Source organism: Sycon ciliatum, chromosome 6 (genome assembly GCF_964019385.1).
Source record: "Sycon ciliatum chromosome 6, ocSycCili1.1, whole genome shotgun sequence".
In the NCBI taxonomy this organism is placed as follows: Eukaryota; Metazoa; Porifera; class Calcarea; order Leucosolenida; family Sycettidae; genus Sycon; species Sycon ciliatum.
The window spans coordinates 17,713,981-17,729,410 of record NC_088648.1 but is presented as its reverse complement, the minus strand read 5'-3'; the positions used below and the strand labels follow the sequence as shown (position 1 = coordinate 17,729,410).

The 15,430-nt window shown below is 47.0% G+C and overlaps 1 protein-coding gene across 2 annotated transcripts in view; it reads right to left on the bottom strand.

Moving 5' to 3' along the window:
* The window catches only part of LOC135819539 (uncharacterized), a 28,178-nt gene extending 12,748 nt beyond the window's left edge, over positions 1–15,430 (bottom strand). The window contains exons 1-16 of one of the 2 annotated variants that reach the window (XM_065332765.1): positions 15,042–15,430; positions 13,904–13,953; positions 12,743–12,883; positions 11,115–11,219; positions 10,211–10,248; positions 8,368–8,530; positions 7,415–7,557; positions 7,102–7,176; positions 6,682–6,814; positions 6,362–6,434; positions 5,244–5,430; positions 3,992–4,139; positions 3,013–3,267; positions 2,324–2,499; positions 1,645–1,777; positions 312–483 (exon numbers count right to left, since the gene is read on the bottom strand). In XM_065332765.1, the coding sequence (XP_065188837.1) occupies positions 312–483; positions 1,645–1,777; positions 2,324–2,499; positions 3,013–3,267; positions 3,992–4,139; positions 5,244–5,430; positions 6,362–6,434; positions 6,682–6,814; positions 7,102–7,176; positions 7,415–7,557; positions 8,368–8,530; positions 10,211–10,248; positions 11,115–11,219; positions 12,743–12,883; positions 13,904–13,953; positions 15,042–15,214 (2,165 nt within the window). In that variant the 5' untranslated portion in view covers positions 15,215–15,430. Of the gene's footprint in view, positions 1–311; positions 484–1,644; positions 1,778–2,323; positions 2,500–3,012; positions 3,268–3,991; positions 4,140–5,243; positions 5,431–6,361; positions 6,435–6,681; positions 6,815–7,101; positions 7,177–7,414; positions 7,558–8,367; positions 8,531–10,210; positions 10,249–10,477; positions 10,651–11,114; positions 11,220–12,742; positions 12,884–13,903; positions 13,954–15,041 lie in introns of those variants that run through there. The other variant, XM_065332766.1, reaches the window with a different exon arrangement.

The following is a 15,430-nucleotide window of genomic DNA, read 5'->3' as shown; positions in this document are numbered from 1 at the left end:
GGGAGAGCGACTTGAACGTGAAGCTGCAATACAAAAGTACCTCCAACAATATTCACGGTTCGCGTGAGACTCGGCCTCAGTACCATCAAGTAGTGAGAGAATCTGTATTCATTCACTAACAGTATGTCGTGTCCAGGGGACTTTACACTGAACTGTTGATCGTTGTCCAGCATGCAATGCTTTGCCATAAAGCAAAGAGAGGTCACTATCGTTGCATCAGACAATAGTGCACTTCCTATCCAGACTCATGGTGGCAATTCGGATATGTACAAGGCAGGGGTCAGAAAACATTGCAGTGCACACAACCTCACCTATTCTCCTTGTCCAACTGCTCGGCCTCGTCAACGGTTACCTGCAGACTGCTGCCTTCCGGTTTGAGCGTGGTAGAAGCAGAGCCCGGCTGCGAACTGCCAGAGGATTGGTCGTCGAGTGGTCCGGTGTCCCCAGACATGCTTGATGGTACGCTGCTGTGTGGAGACTCCTCTGCAGCGTCCATCATGCACATACACGTACACATACACACACACAGACACACACGCACACATACATATACACACACACAGATATACGCATACACACACACACGCACGCACGTACACCCCCACACACACACAACACACAAGCACAAACATACACACACACACATGCACACGAAAGAACAGAGGTTAAACAATTAAATTGGACCTTGGACTGAATGCATCACCATCGACTAGAGGTAGCAGTTAGAGTACTTACATGACACCTGTGACTTGGTCTATAAAATCCAAGGGGATGCAGTTTCTACCTGACTATATTACTGTAAGTCGACAAATTTTCGGCCCATTCAAATTTCGGCCTCTCAGGGCTAAAACCAAGAGTACATGAAAACCAGAGTGTGCAGCTTGGGGCCTTCTCTGCTATGGGTGTCTGTCACGGCGGAATTCCGTGATTACATCATTTTGGTGCAGATCTGAGGCGGGAAATGGCGTAGTGCGTACAACTGAGCTGCAGTTGTGCAGAAAGAGACCTGCTTGAATCCTGCTTGTACGCACTACATCACTAAAATGATGTAATCACGGAATTTCGCCGTGACAGCAACCCATCCGAGCTGCACACTCTGTTTCATGTACTCTTGCTAAAACCCATTTCAGTCACATCAAACTTTCAGACTGTACTGCTGCCGCCTGTACACACTGTCACACTGAACCTTGCAAAACAAAATTTCGGCCCAACATCACAAGGCCAAAAATACCTGAAAACAAACATGCGCCGAATATTTGTTGACTAAAATAATATTTGCCAAGAACAAGCATGATGTACATGTAGACACAGTAGGAACACAGAACAAGGAGAGTTGACGAGTGGGGCAGGTCAAGTGGCAATCTTATCTCCGTGTGATCATGACTTTTTGCCATGGAAAAAAATGCATTGATCACCAAGGAATGATCGTAGCTATGGCACAACCAAGGCAAGGATTTTCTAGAACATGTACTGCATAAAGGAATCCTCTTAGAAGCAGATATGGTGAGCAAAAAAACTCTCCTGCTTATAAGGCATACACCACACTCCAAGACAATCCAACCGGACCAGTTAACACTTCTCTGTGACACAAACGTGAAACACTCAAAGTCCACAAAAACCAGAAGGACACAACACTGAACCAACCTTGGAGGGACTTCTCCGGAGACAGGTTGTGCTTCGGGGTAGACTCGGCCGACGAAGAAGACATCACCTCACTAATGATGGCGTCGGCGTCTAAAAGCCGGGATCCATGGCTGGTGAAGGAGCTTGAAGCGAACTGAAACCATTAGCAGCAAAGAGAGGAAGAAGACTTGGCTTCATGTAAAGTAAAAAATCCTATCATCATCCTATCATCATCCTATCATCATCCTATCATCATCCTATCATCATGCTATCATCATCCTATCATCATCCTATCATCATGCTATCATCATGCTATCATCATCCTATCATCATCCTATCATCATCCTATCATCATCCTATCATCATCCTATCATCATCCTATCATGGAGAATTCCAGGTACTGCATGTTTTATGAAGCTGACACACAGAATGGCGGATAGACAGAGAGACAGATAGACAGACGGACGGACGGACAGACAGGTGGACGGACGGACGACAGACAGATGGACGGATATCACCATAGGCAGTCATATAGGCATAGGCACACACCAACACCCCCCTCCCCACTCACACGCATACATGCTCACTTGTTGCATTTCAAAAACTATAGCTCTTAAAGAATGGATCCATACATTCAAACTACACAGTACAAACACGCACACATACACACACTTCAGGTACAGATTAAAAAAGAACTCACATCTTCCCCATCTCGACTGGACACAGGCCTAGCTGGCTCATCATCACTGGACCTCCGTGCATAACTAGACACAGCTTCCGGTGGTAAGGAAGCACTCTTATCCGGTGTGTCGGGTTTCTGCTTCATTGAACCCGTTCCAGAGTCCGATTTCAAACGCTGCGCTCTACCAGCAAGTCCTGTCCACAAATACATCCACGTGCATGCAGGCACACGTGCACGCACATACACACCACACACACAACACACACACAGATACACACACACACACACACACACAGACACAGACACACACACAACACACACACAACACACACACACACACACACACACACACACACACACACACACACAATGCACATATTATGAGCATGAGTGTTAAACAAACACCAGTATGCATGAACTCATGTACACATGCAGGTACAAAAAGCATGAGCCCTATGCATGTACCAGTATGCACTCATGCATACATCCATACAGGACTCGTAAATGCAAAACACACAACACTAATCTTCAATCAACACTTGCACAGGATAGCAGATGCTATAGCCATGTTTAACCTCACACGTTGAAATTCAGTTCCAGAACCTGAGGGTAATGTACCCAAGGTGTTCTAAGGTTTGCACAAGCAAGAGTCTAGATGGGGAAGACCTGCTATGCCTTCTATTGCCTGTCAAATCATTCCACCATACCTCTCAAGTGCTTGAGATCGGCGGACGTCGGTACTGAATCTTTCCGTCTTCTTCCCTGATGTTCTGTGAGAATGCTCTGGAGCGCGGATTCGGCACCGCTCGAGTCGCTCACTTCGCCATCGAAGACGTGCAGTTCGTGCGGTCGCCAGGGTGGCAGCCAGAGCATAGGTTTGGCCAGTACTGAATAGACTTCCTCGACGGTAGCACCCATTTCAGTCGAGGACCGTGAATGGAGACTGCTATGGCTTTGTCTGCCTGCAAAAAAAACAAGTGAAGTAACGTAAAGTTGTGCACATTCATTTCTGGGCTGCCACCAGCGGCTATGCAAATGTGTACAGATACACAAGCAACTGGAGTACCATTAAAAAAAAGAGGACCAAAAGTTTACAAGTTATCCGTTTTGTCCAACACTAACGGTTATAAGCAGAATACTGTTGAGTCAAAAGTGTGCAACAATTAGCACAAAACTGACAGATTAGATCATGACATTCAACGGCCTGATGCTTAGCTGCATCACGTCCTCTTTTTTTAAATTTGAATCCTTGACTCTCCATCGGAGTTTAAACTAGAGTACCAATAGTACAAAAATATGCAGGACAGCGGCGGCGTATTTGTGCACAAAGAAGATTACGTCCTTCTTGAGCAATTGATTGGAAACATTTTCTCGTTTTACCATGCATATCCAGGGTTCTTTTGCAAACCACAGCATATCCCTTTTCCGGACTTCGGAAAAAAATGGGCTCTGGTTTCTACTCCTCGTTTCCTTAGGTTACGCTATGTGTTGAGAAAAAATAATGTGCAGCAAGAATCTGTGTGGCTCAATTTAGTAGATGATACGGAATGTGAAGATTATGATTTTCTGTATCGAATTTTGCAAAAGACCCTGCATGGACTATTGCAAAACCTCTTTCATGAAACATTCCAAAAATGTACTACACCTCAGCAGCAAAACCCGGGCGTGTGAGATGAGCTTGCTGACCTCTAAACTGCGAGAGAATCTCCTTCAGGTGCTGCAGGCGTGCGTTCAGCTTCTTGCGTCCTTGCTCCTGGTCGGCCAGCATAGCGGCCTCTTCACACGCCGTCAGTCCGTGATAACAGAGGTGAGACAAGTCAGGCTCATGACAATTCTGAACGAACAAAAACCGAGTACAGCACACCAAACAAAGAGAGGCTATAACATATACACAGCACACACAAGGTCAGGCAGATAGACAGATGACAAACTCCATAACATGTGCATTAGGTTTACAATTACTTGTAGTTTATGTTGCCTCGGAAGTCGAACTGCAGCTGTACAAATAATTATAATAGAGGCCAATGGGGGGGGGGGGTGTGATGGTCAGCATGGGTGAGTGCTTTGACCAGACAATAGATGTATGCTTGGGTAGATAAACTTTGGCTGGAATAAGCAGAGAATCAGACTAACATGAGCATACAAATGCACACACACGCACACACGCACACACACGCATGCACGCACACACACTACTACTACTACTACTACTAGCAGCATGACTGCCCAGAGGGGCAAGTGTCACCCCTATGGAAAGGGGACCAGAAAACGGGACACGGATCACAAGCAGGACCGCGAATGTCTGGCTAGGTCCTGCTGCCGGCGGAAATTGCGTTTACAACGTGGGCAGCTGAGGGGCAGACCTGCTCTCTCAGCAGCAGATGGTCTCGCACCACGATTGCAGTTGTGACGCTTGAACCCGGCCGCAGAACGGAAGCATCGCTGACATGTTGGGCAGTGCTGCTGGCAACAAGCTGAAAGTGGCACAGACAGACTGACTGTTGGTGTAGGAGAACTCGTGACAGGCTGGCATCGATGAACAGAGTAGCCACCCTTGCTGCGGAACCACCTCTGGCAGTTCTGGCATTGCACTGATCCACGCTGGAGCTGGATGGGAAGCCGTCTCTGAGTGGTGCACTTGTGCAGCGTCCTATCTGAGACCCGTGAGAAGTTCCGGTCACACACTGCGCAATGCACAGACTTGGGCATGGTGGAGCTCGACTGAGGGGCAACCCGTACTTCCCTCCACTGTTGGCGGTCCTGAGCAAGGATGAACCACTGAGATGGCTGTTGCAGTGCAACCCGGCGACGGTGGAAAGACACGCACACACACACACACACACGCACACGCAAGCACATCCAACCATAATGCATACACCATGACTTCCAGCCGATTTTCCACCAACATTGTTTCCGCACTGTAATGCACACAGCATACCTCGAGATCCGCTTCCAGCTCAGTCAGGTCTTTCTGTGACGTGTAGCCAAAGACCGAGTAGAAGATGTGCATGAGTAGCTTGCGCTTCAGCAGGCCGTCGTCCATGCTCTGACTTTCAAATGAGGCGGCGAAATACTCTCCCCTCGGCGCACTCTTGTCCACGATCACATGCACAAACTCAGAGTTGCTGAACACGAAGCAAATACAGAGAAGTGGAGAGAAGATCGTCAAGCACAGTGAGTGTCAACAGGATCCCATTGCAGAACTACAGAGCCAGTGACTTGTACAAAAGAGCACCAATGGGAGGAATGCATTGACGATGGCCGTCACCTTTTTGCGAGGCAAGCTGCCCCATTCTTGGCAGGTACAACCCATTCTAGTATATTCATGAGTATGACCTTACAAATTTCGTGATCTTTTATGCAGAGCTGGTATGACAGTGTGTACGGTCGTAGTGGACTTGAACCGCAAAACTTAACGGCGGGAAATGGATACATACGTTCCATTATACTGTTTGAGGCTGCAGGGGCATTTTTGACCACGTCCAAACAAAGCTTGGCTACTCTTCAGTTAATATTGATTGCAACATCTCAAGGCGCAGTGGGAACACTGGCCAATGTGAAGAGAGCGGGTGTTAGCCAACCATGGCCGACAAGTAGGGAGTCGCTTTTAAAAAAAGAAAAAAATCACGGTTCCTGAGTTTTCCGCATCCGTCGGAACGCCATCACCCTACAGGATCAGGGCGCAGATGCAGCTCCTAAGCGGTTGGAGGTGAGTAGATCAGACCCACCACAAAGTGGTCAAAGAGTCGCTTACCCATAACCAAAAATTACTGGTTCGAATGCTGATGATGACAGTCAATATTCTCCTCAGGCTTACTGCCATAAACAGCTCAGCTCTTTCCTCTGGCAAATGTCTGAAATCTACTTGCGGCATGAAACAGCATCCACAAGTACCGTCTGCATCAAGTCCTTGAATGATTCAGTTGACTATGCAATCCTGAACCAGAGAGGCATGTGGTTAAGTCAGCTGTTTGAAGTGTTGTACCATTGACTGGCCTTTGGCCATAATCGATTAGCGACTGACAATCTGATGAAACACAAAAAAAACGCTCTTACATTTTCGTGATGTCCTCCTGGCGTGGTACTTCAATCTGATGCTCGTTCAGCAGCAGACGCCGGAAGTGAATGCCTGCATTGTGATATAAACAGACATGGGGTGAGTTGAACATCATCAAAAGCATCATATCACAACATGATATAACCAGTAAACTGAAGGCCAATACTGTTCCCTTGGATCAATCATCATTAGGTCTGAATATTGTGTCATTATCCGTTAGTTGTTCGTATACCCGAGGTTCTTATTCGCATGGTTGACTGTAATTCCAATACTCACTGGTGAAGCAATGCATAGCGTCAAGCTCACAGAGTCGTCTTACCAGGACATCGTTGCTCAGTGAAGATGAAATCCAGCACGTCCCTGGCCACCTCACAGTAGGGCTGTGGCCAGAGGTAGAACGGCTGCACAGCCTGGTATGCGTTGGCCAAGTCCTGATTGGACAGAGTTGGTGTCTGCATGGAGAACAAAAACAACACCAACAATTAGAAATCAATGTGCCTATGGACCTACTATGGAGTGATCTATGGTGTGTACACTACTTTCTGACACCAGTTCAAACAAGGGTAGTTTCCAGTGAAACTAAGAAGTTGGAAGCGCCAGGCTACAGTCAAAATCCAGTCAAAACCCAGTCAAAATCCAATCAAGTCCAGTCAAAACCCAGTCCAAATCCAGTCCAAATTCAATCAAAACCCAATCAAACTCCAGTGAAGATTTACGTCAACATTCCATGTACACTGACCATGGTGGCTAGACTGCAGAAGAGGCTAAGCAGGGGAAGCAGCTGTTCCTCTTTGGAATTTTTCGATATCTGCAACTGCAACACCACAACAGCAAACACAACATGACAAATTATACACCATGCACACACACGAGACCTTATACCTGCCAGCTAGAGTGAACAATGCTTGTGGTGGACAGAGCACAGGACTCACAGGAAAGAAAATTTTGAATTTTTGCTTCACTTTAGAAGAGCCAAGGCCACCTCTTGTAACGGTTAAACCACACGGCCATATATCTCTATAGGCTTGCAATTGGTCCCTCTCGGACTTTACCTTCTTCAACAGGTCAATGACATAGAGAACAGCCGTTTCAGCGGACGCTGTTGGGTGTTTGTCGGAGGTGTCGGCCGGGTTGCTGGGGTCATTGCCGCATGCTAGCAGCTGACACAGATGTGCATAGTGCATGCTATGCATTACTGTAACAACGGTGCACCAGATACAACACATGCACAAATGTGCACACACACACACACACACACACACACACACACACACACACACACACATGCACAAACGTGCACAACACACACACGCATGTGCATGTGCACACACACACACACGCACACACACATGCACATACATGTACATACACAGACAGACAGATAGACACACACACACACACACACACACACACGCATAGAGAGGGAGATGGAGAAGGAGTCATAGAGAAAGCGACAACAGTTAGTTGTTGAACATAACACAGTTGACGCCTGCACTTTATCCCATCAAACAGTAATAATACAAAAGACAAGTAGAATCGTTCGCAATGAGTTCCATCTCTCTGTAGCAACACCGACAAGCGCTCACACATATATGCACACTCAAACAATGCACACTCAGATGGAGGAGCCTCAAACCAACAACTTGGAGAAAGCATACACGTGGGACACACACCAAAGTAGTGACTTTGCTCAGGAGAACTATACCACGGCTGGCAATACACCTCAAAGCACAAAGCGTGTGCGTGGATCACTGTCCTTATCATAGTCTGCAGCGTGCAGGCCCGACGGAACCGGTTGGCTTGGTCAGGTTATTACCGGACCAACTTCGACACTTGTTTCCTATTGTTGAGGGCATACACGTACATGTACATGTATGCACCTGCCATATCATACACAATGTATGAAAGCAAGATTTCATAACCCCCAGATTTCTTGATGATAGGCCATGATACTACCGGACCAATCAAAAACTGGCTCCGGCGGTCCTGGCGTGTGCACGCTTACTTTTCAAATGACTAGTGAGCGATGAGGAGGATGGCACACATGCCGTCATGCTGCCACGTGCAAAGCCCGTGCGACAGTGATCTACCAGGTACTTGATGAACAGCGTCTGATCTTTCGTCTTCCTGTTCGTCCAGTGAGACTCCTGCGAGATCATCTTGAACACCTGCAGCAGGAGAGTGCAGCACCAGAGCAGCATTACGGGATCAAGACAGAGCAAAGTACAAGCATAGTCGGCAGAATTCTGCAGTTTTGCTGCATCCCATGGGCTTGGGTGACAGAAAAGAGATGTGAGCAGGGAGAGAGCTATGTGAGAAAGTAACTAACAACCTAGAACAAAATGACACACTGCACATACTTAAAACACCAGTAATTCACCCAAAAAGAGCCGGCGCGGCTTATACCCGTTAAGTCCGCTGCAAACGCCCACCCCATCTTTGCAAGATCTGCTGGCCTGTACACACTGACCCCATGCACTGTCACCCCTACTGTACGAAAGTGCATCTCACATCGTAGCGGAAAGAGCACTTTGCTACGGTAAACTATGTCCACTTTCCTGGTTTCAAAATCTCTTTGGGCACTAGCAACGAGCTAGCTCGTAGTGATTTTATAATGATGGTTGTTTTATTTCGCAAAGCCGAACGGGTTTTCTTCCGAATAACAAGGTAGCGAAGAACTGAGAGTATTGAAGGAATCAAATACACTTCTGACGGTGTTTCGAGCTATCATTTCGAGATCACACAACGCCCAAAGGCAAATGTTTTTCTTGGGCACTTCGGAGTTTTCAACAAGTTAGCAGCGACTTTGTAGGTGTAGCTTCTGTGACATACCCTGTTCGACTTGCAACTGCAATATTGGGACCAGTCAAGTCATTGACTGACGCATCATCAGAACAAATACCGGTACTGTTCCTGACAGCGCGACATCATGGCACTGCACAAATTTCTACGGCATTACTCGTACCACATGGAGAATGAACTACCACAAAGACAACACATTTATCGAATGAAAGGAAATCTCGACAGAAGTTATTTCTCTGCAGGAAGATGATGGCAATCGCTTTTGCACAGCCTCCTGGTAGGACATAGGCAGTTTGTAGGCATTACAGTCGTTCTCGTACGCATTCGACCTTCATGCCAGTTGTTTACAACTATATTGACCTGAAAAAGACGAAAATAGTATGGACCCGCTGGGGTGGGCGTTTGCTGCGAAGTGGGCGTTTGCTCCGGACTTTACGGTACTACCATTGTCAAATTGACGGTGATAAACGGAGAAGATGTCTGCATTTCATGTCTAAAAATCTGGGTGCAGCTTATACTCCCGGAAAATGCGGTAAATGTACTTCTGCAATTTAACCTGAAACTCAGAAGACAAATAACTATGTTGAATGGGTACGGGATCATGCAAGATTTATCACACTAAGCCAGCACCTGGAGACTTCCTGTATGCAGAGAGGAATACAGGAACTGGGCCTACGTTACAAGGCTACGCATGACTATTGTACTGAGTCTAGCAATAGAAAAAATCATGCGATGACACCTCATTGCACAACACTACCGGGCATTTAATCTAACTAATTCAATGCCATAATCATGTCCCGCTGATCATAGCTGAGTTCACAAATCGATTCGGAGTAGGTAGCTGCTTCATGCCCGAAGACAGGACAAGATCCGAAGCAAGTAATATAGACTGTCATCATCATCTTGCGACAACTGTGGAAATATGCCCAGTGAGCAGGCAGATATCGCCTGTGCCTACGGTCTAAAGCAAAGTAGAGCTAAACAATCAAACAAGCACACACACACAGGACACCTGCGCCGTGTGCACATCACTGCCATTCACGTACGTATTGCTCCGCTTCTTGCTGCTGCTCCAGTTTGCGAGCTACACAGTGTAGAGGGATGGATATCAGCAAGCAGACAGGTGAGATGGAGAAGGCGTCATAAAATAACGTGCAACAATCTTCTCCGAAAATTGTAGATAACTGTTAGAATTAGGCAACTACAGGAAAACAGTGTACATTCAGACCGCCTGGGAGAAGATTTTTCGAAAGCATGGAAACATCAATGACTTTCCAGGATGGGTTTTTGCTCAAGCACTGCACACAACTTACATCCCACCTCCAGCCAGGACGTGGACCGGCGCTTCAGCCATCTCTTATGCAGACCAGATGAGCGGCGGCGATCCATGCTCCTCTTCACCCAGGCCCCTTCCAGGAGTCTGCCTCCAGTCCCGCAGGAAATTCAACACCTCTTTCCCACACCAAGAGACCTAGCTTGTCCAGCACTGGACTTTATGCAAACTATCCAACTCCACTGGCTACGCACACAATGAAGAAATTCCATTTGCTAAACTATGCTCGCTGTGCACAGCACCAGTTTAGTTCTCACTGGGTTGCTCTGTGCCAGCATTTCTAAGTCAATCGACGCCTTCTAGTTCCATGTGCCAGTCATAGTTGTGTTTTTGGTGGCACGCTGAGTCGTGCAAGTGGCAGCCAGCTGTTCATTGATACCCATAGGGCTGAAAAGGTACATGTGTGCATGCATGATCGACCACCTTGCAGCCATCTGTTCCTCTGCCTCATATTCTTTGACACGTGTACACACATATACACACACACACCCTTACACGTACACACCCTTACACGTACACACATACACACACACACACACACACACACACACACACAAACACACATACACACACACAAACACACAAAGCTCACTGATTGGTTATACACTAGAACTGACCCCATTCCCAGCGCAGGTAGATTGGACGCGGCACTTTGGGACACCGCGTGAAGTAGAATGTTGCGATGAAGTGCAGCGTGTTGAGAATGACGTGCTGGAAAGCAACTGTCCACACAAACACACACAAGCACATGGCACAGCACAGAGACGACTTGGCTTGGAAACACTCAAAGTCTCCTGGACTAAAGCATTTTTTTTCTACAAAATCCACATATCTCCAGACACTGGGGTGAATGATGGAGTGTGGTGGTGGGGCCCATTAAGCTCGCATAAGGCTAGATATAACATTTATAGAAAATAGAAAGGCCCAAGGAACCACAGGCTGCGCTATGATGTCCACTAACACCACCAGTTACTAAACAATCAGCCCATGCGATAACACGCAGCTTGTAGTGTATTGGTCCTTTCTCTCTTTTCTATAAATTTATCCTTGGCTCTCCATCCGAGTCCATTCTAGATATAAAAATTGATTACACAAGACAGCATCTGAACCATGCCCTGTCTTTTTCTCGTGGGGCTTAGAGCAGATCTGGCCCATGCCATCACTAGTAATCCAGCGTCCCGTGCCCAGAAGGAGTGTCTGTAAAGTGATGTGAAGTACTTAACCCTTTAAGAGCCGCCCCATACTTGAATGAAAAACTTCAAAAGATCGTAACTCAGTCCAATCTCGCTCAAATCCAGTGATCGAAATATCCAGGGCGAAGAGAAAACTCTCACCTGTCGGTAGAAACAATCCACGAAGCGCTGCGAGCAACGGTTCCTGAGATAAATCACTCGTAAGTTGAGCCGCGATCGCGGCAATTTCAAAAGCGCGCAGTGCGACTTTAGTATTGAGAATTTTGAGACTTTTCGTGACGCTGGTTTACTCGAATTTGCACGGGTTTCACTGTTGATATTGTCAAGAGTACACAGCGAAAAAATTGGAACTCCACGACCGAATAAAATGAAATATCTGGAACGGGACGCAATTGGACGCATTTGGGGCATTTTCGTACTGTCGCTGCGATCTAGCGCTGGATAGACGGTGTGCTGGCTATCATGGTCGACCTCATTCTCTTCCTCTCGCGGAGACCTTTCCAGGAAGCCCTAGATTGTGAGGATTGAGTGAGTAGAACTGAAGCTATGATCCAAGGAACACGAAAAAATGCAGAATTTTGAAATTTTCCTGTGGCTCTTAAAGGGTTAAAATGGCAGTGTTTCCTTTGGCTGTCATTTTCTATTTTTAACATTAGAGATCGGACAGCCATGAAGAGTGTAAGGTGATGGTTGAGACACGCAGACACCTGGCCAGCTGTGTTCAATTCAGACGAGTGCTTAGTTGGGAGGTCCAAGGACAGTAAAACCTGTCAAGGCGACCACCTGCCCCAGAAGACCACTGTAACCAGGACTAAGGGATGCTATTTCCAGTCAAACGACCCTGGATAAGGAGACCACCTGGCAACAGAGACCACATTTTCCAGGTCCTTTGAGCGGTCGTCTTAGACAGGTTCCAGTGTACGTAAATTCGCCCAAGACGGTACAGCCAATAGGCGTCCTAAATAACTGAGTGTCCGAATATCTCAGTGAGCCATAAGAACATGTTTCATTGCACGACACATGCCAAACTTGGCCGCAAAAAAAATGCTCACCGCATCGCTGGGTCAACGGTGCCGGCGTCACCGGCGCCTGCTTGACCCAGTCGCCGTACCAGCGGATGAAGTCCTCACGATCCTGGCGAGCGGCGTCGCGAGTGAACAGCTCCGACACCACGTTCTGCAGAGGCTGCTGACCTAAACGCAGTGCGAGCATACAGAATGAAGAAAATATTGCACGCTCAAATCCTTTCGAGGTATGACTAACAGCTAACCAAGCTAACGAGATATTATACAGTAATATAGTGTGACAACAAGGCACAAAGCTGACAGGGATATTGATCTTGTTACCTTGGTTTAAATAATACGTTTGGCTCGAAATCCGAGTTTCAAATCCTTTCGCACAAATCTGGCAGTTAGCACTGCACGTTATAAAACTGAATGGTCCAGCTAGGTAAAGGGGAATTGTGCAGTGCATGATATCAATATTGAAATTCCCGAAGGAGCCCTCAAGTACAGATACCTCTTCGGCCAAACAAGACTAGCAAGACTCTAATAGAAAAACTGGGCAAGAAATCACCACCTCCTTCATTTATGGAACAAGAAAGGTGAGCATATTCACACTTGGTTCAGCAGTGACATTCAACACTTGATTGATAACATAATGGAAATATGTGGATGGAAACTCTTTCTGGGAAAACGAACGCTTCCTTGCGTAGTCCACAACCTTGCCTCCTAACTAGAAAGAGTCCGTACATTAGCGCCAGTAAAAGGTGGCAAAGGAGGGAATAGCCTACGGTGCGAGTGCGTGTTTGTGTGCATGGTGGGGTGGGGGTAAGTGTGTGTGTGTTTGTGTGCATGGTGGGGGGGGGGGGGGTAAGTGTGTGTGTGTTTGTGTGCATGGTGGGGGGGGGGGGGGTAAGTGTGTGTGTGTGTGTTTGTGTGCATGGTGGGGGGGGGGGGGGTAAGTGTGTGTGTGTTTGTGTGCATGGTGGGGGGGGGGGGGGGGGTGCGTGTGTGTGGTGTGTGTGCATGTGGTTTGTGTATGTGAGGGGGGGGGGAGAGGGGTGCTACCTTACACCATGTGTGTGGTGTGCGTGTGCGTGTGTGTGCGTGGTTTGTGATTGTGAGGGGGGGGGGGGGGGGTGCTGCCTTACGCCATGTGTGTGCATGTGTATGCATGTGTGTGCAAGTTATGATGATATCTGCATCACTTACAGTGTCCACTATCCAAAGACACTAGGCGCGCTATCAGACAAGTTAGGTAGCTGTGAAAATAGCAAACCCGAAGAAATCAAAAACCAAAGATTCAACATTAGAAAGTGTGTGCAAGAATATCCTTGAGCCGGCATAAAATGGTGAAGGCTGCATCAAAACAAACCAAGAACCAGTACCGTAAAAGTCCAAAATTCATCGCCTAATTATTTTCAAACTTAGTACAGTTGCGCTCAGTGAAATCCGACCCAGCGTGCATAGTTGGCGCCCACAGCTCGCACGCCCTGGAAGTGGCACGAATGCGGCTGGACGTACACATGTACAAATACAATGATGTAATCGGAACTAGTACAAGGTGCCAGCTTTGCACTTCTGGGCGCATTTCACCCAGAGAAACTGTACTTACTTACGTGCTGCAGGGTACAGCAGTAAATTTGGGGCTCGAAATACCTTGTTGGACTTGACTGATGCGTAATTTGGCAAAACAATCTTTTTTCAACTCTCTCAAAGCCCGATGTTTTGTTTGCTTCTCTCCAGAAAATATGATTAATCGAACTCAAGAACAACTGCCCACAGTACGGTGAAGTAAAACGTTGTGTGTTTACCGAACCCTGTACCAAGCGGAATCCTGAATTGACCGCACAAATGTTCATGCACCAAAGTGCTGTGGATCGAACTTCCATCCCTAGATCCAGCGGAATCCTGTTAGTGTTTAAATCAGGAGAGTTTCCGCTACACCACAGGCGTCCGGTTTAGGCAGGTTTTATTGTCGTTTTGTCAACTCCGATCTAGCACTCATTACGATTTCGGTACAACATGGCTGGCCATGATTATTGCAGTGTCTTCAATAACAAAGTCTGCTGAGCTGATTCCGCTGGCAGTCGTAAGAGCACATTGGTTAAAACTAATTAATTAGCATGTGTATGCACTCTGAGGGACGTCATTTATTTTGTTTTAAAATTCTAGTTATCGGACCGATGTTATATTCTCTTGCCAAGATAGGGATTCATGCGCTTGTCGCATCACAGAGCAAGCAATTCGGGAATCAGAATCTTTTGCCAGTTTATTTGGGAGAACTCAAATTTTACGACATAGAAATAACAATTATAAGATTGAATTGTATCTTTTTTCAACGACGTACGCTGTGATTTGTAGCGGCTGCACGGTGAGTTGTTGCCACAGGCTGGCCGCACCAGACTCGCTCTCCATGCCTTGTGAGCCCAACTGTAGAAACTGGTCTACTACTTCAGCTACAACAGAAGAGATATCATGCCCGCGTGTCTCCACGACAGGAGCCCGACGCACCGACTCCATATTCGCAGCTGCCAATTTTCGCCTAGCGCACAAGGCTTCTTCCTTCCGGCATTTATTCAAGTTAGGGTTATTTAATTTTTCCTCAAACCATTGCTGTTCAACCTTCCTGTACACTGTCGTATTGGTGCCTATTTCGTCCGAATACTGTTTACAAGCAAAGGGAGGAAATGGACTGATGTCAGTCTCTACTCTACTAGATCTACTCTCGGAGACTCT